Genomic DNA, 6,709 nt, shown 5'->3' on the forward strand with positions numbered 1-6,709 from the left:
AAAAATAATAATAATTAATTGTAGTGCAAATTAATTAATAAATTTTATACCCAGCTTGAAAATAAAAAAAGACAATAAACTTGCAAAAAATATAACTTTCAGAGAAAGTTGTATATTTTCTAGTCTTAAATCATAATTTCATAAAATTAAAGTCATATCATCTGGGGGTCGGGGGGGGGGGTTATGTTTTCAAGATAAATAGTATATTTTCGGCATTGAAGTTGTATATTTTTTTAAAGTCATATTCAGAATCATCTTTATTTGCCAAGTATGTCCAAAACACACAAGGAATTTGTCTCCGGTAGTTGGAGCCGCTCTAGTACAACAGACAGTCAATTTACAGAACACTTTGGAGACATAAAGACATTGACAAAAAACAATTGTGCATAAAGATGCAGAGTCCTCTAGCACATTGCAAAGATGCAGAGTCCTCTAGCACATTGCAATACTAATACTAATACTAATACTTTTGATATTGAAATCCTAATTTTACGAGGAAAAAGGATGGTTTTATTTGTTGGGGTTTTTTTTTTTTAGAAAAAAAGTCCTATGTTTCCAAAATGACATTCATAACATTACCAGGAAAAAAGGTTGTAAATCTATGAGAATACTGTGTAGTTTTGTTTCCGTTTGTTTTTGTTTTGGGTTTTTTTAGAAAAAGAAAAATCTTCAAGAAAATAATTTCAACAATTTTGGAGTTGTGTGTTCTTTTTACTAATATTTTTTCAGGCATTTGAATTTTTATGTACCACTGTATGTACAACCCTAAGACTGCCTTTTGGTTACTGAACATTTTTAATCAATTTCAAGTTGCAGTAATCCGTGTAAAAGTAACTACAGCTTTTATCCCCACCTTTTTTTCCCCACAACAGAATCGTAATATGGTACAGTTCAATCATGCTCTCCTATTGGTTGCAGGGAAAGAGTCTTAACATAGAAAAGAGAAGTTAGGCATAAAACAACAAGCGTCAAATACAAATAAACAAGCAGTGTATGAAATATTTACATGCCCTTTGTCACTAGACTAGAGGTATCTCATATTTGTGTGGCTACCAAACCAATCCAAGTCAATACATTGCTTTTGTCATCCCTATTGCAAGGTGGTGACTATTTCCTGGAGTTGGCTCTTGTTGGAATCGGTCTGGATGATGAGCTGCTGAAGGCCACTCTCTTCCTTGGACAGGTGTGAGTCATAAACGGTCACTGGCGTGGCAACAGTGGTTTTATCTGAAGCACATGTAGCGGGAAACTTATGCTTGTATTGTTGGTGGAGGCTCAAAATTGTCAGTGGAGATATCATAATGTGCGTAGTGTGTTGCGTTGTCCATCCCAAATAAACCACACATAACATGAGGACACATGCTGATTTCTTTCCTCAACATGTGTGAAGTCTGTTACATTTAAAAAAACGGTTAAGATGTAAAAAATCGATAAAAATGTAAACAATTTGTTAAGATGTTAAAAAGCAGTGACGATGAAAGAAAAATCGGTTAAGTTGTTAAAATATGGTGTGTTAAAATATGTTAACAATTGTTAAAGATCTTAAAAATCTGTAAAGATGTTAAAAAGCATTTAAGATGCTAAAAAGCAGTTAGGATGTAAAAAATGAGTTGCGATGTAAAAAATCGGTTAAGATGCCCAAAATTAATAAAACATGTTAAGGTGGTTAAGACATTAGAAATCAGTAAAGATGCTAAAAATCAGTAAATAAATTAATAACCGTTAAAGAATTGGCAATGATGTTAAAAATCGGTTAAGATGTTAAAAATCGGTAAAGATGTCAAAATCGGTAAAGATGTTAGAACTCGGTAAAGATGTTAAAATTCATCCAGAAAAAAAAAAACAGTCAAGATGTTTACAATTGTTATGTTGTTCAAAATCAGTATATATGCACTGTAAAGGTTGATGCTGAGACCAAGTCCAAGCTTCTGAATGAATTAGCAAATCATATGTTGGGCTGTATGGTCTAGCATTTTAATGTACAAGTACTAAATGACCATAAACCTACCTGCTCTACAGTTCTTTGCAACATTTATAGAGTTGAGAGACAGGATCACGAGAAGAATGAGAGCCAGCAACACACATCCGATGTGCCAGGTCACACAGAGGGCATCTCTGTCAGTGTCTGGTGAGGAGTCGGGTCGTAGTTCAGCTGAAAAGGCATTATCGACACCCCATATTGCAAACATCAACAAACTAGATACCAGAGTCATTGTAGTGCGGACCTCATATACTGAGACCAAGTCAAAACCAAGATCAAGGGAATGTCAGACTGATGTTATCCAGAATGCACTGCAATAGGACGTCACATACTTTCACAATTTTGCTGAATTATGACGTACAAGTGTGGCTGTTTTGCATAACACCGCCTCCCACACCGAGTTTCTTCGCCTATGATTTGGAAGCTTGGCTGGGGGAAGATCCGCCACTATCTACTAGCTACATGCAAGCACTATCATGTCAACACCAAAAGGTAAGCAGAGCTGCAGCGTTAGCACAGATTAGCATTTGCTAATGGCACTATCAGCATTCGCTCCTGATAACTTCTTGTATCTGGCACATACTCAAATGTTTTTTCCGCACACGAATGACCAGTGTCATTCGACGGCTTGGTGATGAAGTGCTTCCTCCACGAGCGAAAATATAAATGATTCTTTTACTTCGTTTCAATGGGGACTCCCTTTTCTCCTCAGATTCTGGACTGCTCTAGAGCAAGTAGCCGCTCACCTCGTTGCAACGCCCTAGCGTTGACTGTTGAGCGTTGAAAACCATTGTACTCTGTACTTGGCATTCTTAAGTTCAGAGACTATTTTCAGTGCTTGGGTGAAGCATTGTTGTCCACTTGTCTTTAAGGAAAACAAATTCAGAATCCCAGTTGTTTGCGACACAAATGACTCTAAAAGTCATCCAAGACCAAGTCTGATTTTGCATCTACATACAGTGTTTATGGCAAACTGCGTCATGGGTTCTGTTCCCCGGAAACTGCTCCACGAGTCCTTCCTTTTTGCACCTGTTGACCAAGAAACATAGTACTTATTGCTGCCATTTGGTAATGCATATTGTTTTAGCTTGTCGTGGGTATTCTTACTGTAGTTTTGGCCTGCAGATATTCATTTTCATGTCCAAATATTCATGATCAGGACATGCTGGCTGGCACTTGTACGGCCTCAGCCCTGCAGCGGATCCTGTAGATTGGCGCAGTTGATTGGTATTGCATTGCAGTGGTGTACAGTGAGCCCTCGCTATATCCCGTTTCTTCTTTTGAGCTCCCGCCATATCGTGATCATATATTCTGTTTTTTTTTATCATAAGGCAAGTCCGAATTTAGAATTGCGCCTTCAGTGTCGTACTATTGTACGTATGCTGGGCAGCATTGAGGTCTACTGGAAGGAGATGCAGCGCAATTAAGAAGCAAAAAGAAGAAGCAGAGAATATCCTCTGCTAAGCTGCAGTAATGCTTCTTGTTCCCACAGAGCAGAGAGGCTATAGGCCTGTGAGTAATGTTGTACTGTATGGTTTGGTTGAACATTTTGGTGATTAAATTAACAATGTTAAATTCTCTTTTGTTACCGAAACATCAATGCTAATTTCCGTTGGGCTGTCTATGGCATTTTGCATTACATGTTGGTATTAAGCTAGCAGACTTTCACTCGACGACATTACGGTGTTTAAACATGAAATGTTTTTGAATTCTCTTTTGTTACATGTGCCATTTTTACAGTAAATCTCAACTGGGAGTAAATAAAAAGCTTGACGCAAGCACACGATGTCATTTAATGGGAGAACTGTGCACGTTATTTCCTCCAAGTGATGTCATCCGATTGTCTCCCATTTCTTGACAACAAGAGACTGAGTGTGTGCTAAGAAATGCTTTAAAAAGTGTTTTATTCAGTTTAAGTGTGTTTTAATTAGGGATAGACCGATTATCAGCCAGGCCCATTATCGACGCCAATCTTCGACATTTTGACCCGTATCGGCATCAGTCTTTTTTTTAATCCAATGGCTGATAAGAGATCCATTTAAAAGCAGGTCAATTTAAGGGAACTATTTATTTATTGAATGAAATTTTCAGTTAACTTTATGACATGCTGCTGAGCCTGGGAGCGCCCTCCACTTATTGTTAGAATTTTATAACGAACTTTTTTTTTTTTAAAGAAAATGTTAACATCTTGCAAATCTGAAAAGTTGTTTCGTAAGCATATGCTCGAAGGCATTTAAACAAAGTGTTGGAGTTTGTAATTTTTAAAATATTGACGCCAATGTTTTCCCGGCGGCACGGTGGCCGACTGGTTAGAGCGTCAGCCTCACAGTTCTGAGGACCCGGGTCATCTCTTTATATCGCAGTCTTTCACTTGTTGCAATTGGGTCGGGAATGTATCCCCCGCGATAAATGTGGGATGACTGTATTCACCATTTCAAAATGGGCCATACCTTGGGCAATATCTTTTCTTTTAAGATAAAAATTCTCAGTCTTACCTGTCTTCACTGCTTTCTCACCAGCATCACATATATTTTCCACACATTGTGAGCACGCGTCATCAGAACACAGGAAACCAGGGTGACATGAACATTTTGCGTTTGTGGTTGGGGAACATAACTCTTCATGTTCTGTCAAAAGACAATAATTCCACTCATCACTTCCTGTGAGCTCTGTCTTGACCACATATGCTATTGTTTTCTCCACAAATTGATCACTGAATTGTGCTTTGTTTATTTTCTTATACTTGGTTGCCATCACTTTCTTGATAAGTTCTTACCTCGGTGAGCACCTCGGCACGAATTACATTGCATACATTTGTTAAAGGCGTTATGTTGTGGAGAGAAGGAGTTGTCAGGACACGGGCGACAGACGGTTTCTTTTTTTTCTGTGCAGAACTCCTCAAGATATTGTCCTTTGAATCAGAAATTGATTAAATGAGACGCTTGTGTTCACCTTGAAGGCACCAAGTCACCTGTAAAGAAAATCTTTCAAGTTGTTTTTATAGAACATCTTACCTGGAGGACACTGTTTGCAGCATCTCCCGTTCATAGGAGTCCATAGATCAGGACAGCCTGCGGCAAATTTGACAATCCAAATGCATAAAGTATAAAGAGTTGCTAAGGTGGGGTAAAGAGAGATCATTATGGACAGCGCTCTGCTTTTGCGTATAGTTTTTATGATGGCTGTGGGAGGAGTCTTGGCTGCCCGCTGTGAGCCAAGAAATGGAACTCATTCACTAGATTGTAAAAGCAAATAAATAAATAAAAATAATAATAATCAGAAATCCAAAACTACGAACTATGATTAGTGGATTTGAGAAAAAACACCCAGTAGGATAGTCTGTTCAATTTCAAATGCAGTTATGCGGTTAAGCACCAAGATGGATCTAAATATGCTTTCTGATCTTTATTTTGCTTATGTTTATCGGCAAGCAGAGAGTCTATTGAAAATAATATATGTACATGTAATTAGAGGTAGGTACTAAAAATATGCCGGCATTATTATAGTATCGTATAGTATAATATAGTATAGTATAGCAGTGCTGAAGTATAGTAATAGTTTGCGTAATATAGTACTATCTTACTATCGTATAGAATAGTATATTCTAGTATGGAAAGGTCTAGTATAGTATAGTACAGTATAGTATATTGCAGTATGTTATGGTATAGTAGACTATAGTACATCACACTAAAATAGAGCAGTAGTATAACCATTGTTTGTATAGTATAGTGCTGTATAACAGAACAGTATTATAGCCGTTGTTTGTATAACAGAGTATAGTTTATCATAGTATAATACAGTATAGTAGAGCACAGTATAATAGTGCATTAGCATAGAAATTATGTGCGTAGTATAGTATACAGTAGTATAGTCATGTACAATATAATTGAGCACTACTATAGCAGTTATTTATATTGTATATTGTAGTAGAGTATCTTCTTCTTTTCCTTTCGGCTTGTCCCTTTAGCGGTCGTCACAGCGCATCATCCTTTTCCATGTAAGCCTATCTCCTGCATCCTCCTCTCAAACACCAACTGCCCTCATGTCTTCCCTCACCACATCCATCAACCTTCCCTTTGCTCTTCCTCTAGCTCTCTTGCCTGGCAGCTCCATCCTCATCATCCTTTGACCAATATACTCATATCTCCTTCCCATCTCTATTCCTCTGTCTGGCCAACCTGTATAGATCCCTTTCTCCTTCTTTAGTGTCCAACCTGGCATACATGTCATCATTTGCCTCTTGTTTGGCCTTTGCCACCTCTACCTTTGCCCTTTGTCCCATCTCAATTTATTCCTTTCACCTCTCCTCTGTCCTCTCAGTGTCCCACTTCTTCTTAGTTAACCTTTGTCCTTGTAAGATTTCCTGTACTGTGAGGTTCCACCACCAAGTCTCCTCTCCTTTCCTGTCAGAAGATACACCTGTAGTGGCCCAGTCTTCCGGAAGCTCCCCCTGTCCACCAAGAGCCTGTCTCACCTCTTCATGAAAAGCTGCACAAAACTCGTCCTGTCTCAGCTTCCACCACACGCTTCTTAATCTTCCTCCCCACCACCATCCTATGCTGTCTAGCCACACTCTCCCCTACCACTACCTTACAATCGGTAACCTCCTTCAGATTACATCGTTTGCCCAAGATGTAATCCACCTGCGTGCTTCTACCTCCGCTCTTGTAGGTCACCGTATGTTCCTGCCTCTTCTGGAAAAAAAGTGTTCACGACAGCCATTTCCAT

The 6,709-nt window shown here is 38.6% G+C and overlaps 1 protein-coding gene across 2 annotated transcripts; it reads right to left on the reverse strand.

The window, feature by feature from the left end:
* Positions 1–776: 776 nt before the first annotated feature.
* tnfrsf18 (tumor necrosis factor receptor superfamily, member 18) lies at positions 777–5,139 on the reverse strand. 2 transcript variants are annotated; one of them, XM_061688241.1, is made up of 7 exons: positions 4,996–5,139; positions 4,758–4,892; positions 4,477–4,608; positions 3,089–3,185; positions 2,940–3,010; positions 2,009–2,125; positions 777–1,227 (listed from the first exon to the last, which is right to left on the reverse strand). In XM_061688241.1, the coding sequence occupies exons 1-7, from the start codon at positions 5,120–5,122 to the stop codon at positions 1,091–1,093; spliced, it is 816 nt and encodes a 271-aa protein (XP_061544225.1). In that variant the 5' UTR covers positions 5,123–5,139; the 3' UTR covers positions 777–1,090. The 2 variants fall into 2 exon arrangements, with proteins under 2 accessions (XP_061544225.1, XP_061544223.1); XM_061688239.1 differs by having other exon boundaries at positions 2,009–2,152.
* Positions 5,140–6,709: the final 1,570 nt, after the last annotated feature.

This window comes from Phycodurus eques, chromosome 10, assembly GCF_024500275.1.
Source record: "Phycodurus eques isolate BA_2022a chromosome 10, UOR_Pequ_1.1, whole genome shotgun sequence".
NCBI lineage: Eukaryota > Metazoa > Chordata > Actinopteri > Syngnathiformes > Syngnathidae > Phycodurus > Phycodurus eques.

Excerpts from the sequence above, each read along its gene's own strand:
- tnfrsf18 (XM_061688239.1), bottom strand. The coding sequence starts at position 5,122 with ATGATCTCTCTTTACCCCACCTTAGCAACTCTTTATACTTTATGCATT. Across the intron at positions 2,153-2,939 it reads CGCAGTTTGCCATAAACACT|CTGAACTACGACCCGACTCC; the intron begins GTATGTAGATGC and ends ATGCCTTTTCAG. Across the intron at positions 1,228-2,008 it reads TGCAAAGAACTGTAGAGCAG|ATAAAACCACTGTTGCCACG; the intron begins GTAGGTTTATGG and ends CATGTGCTTCAG.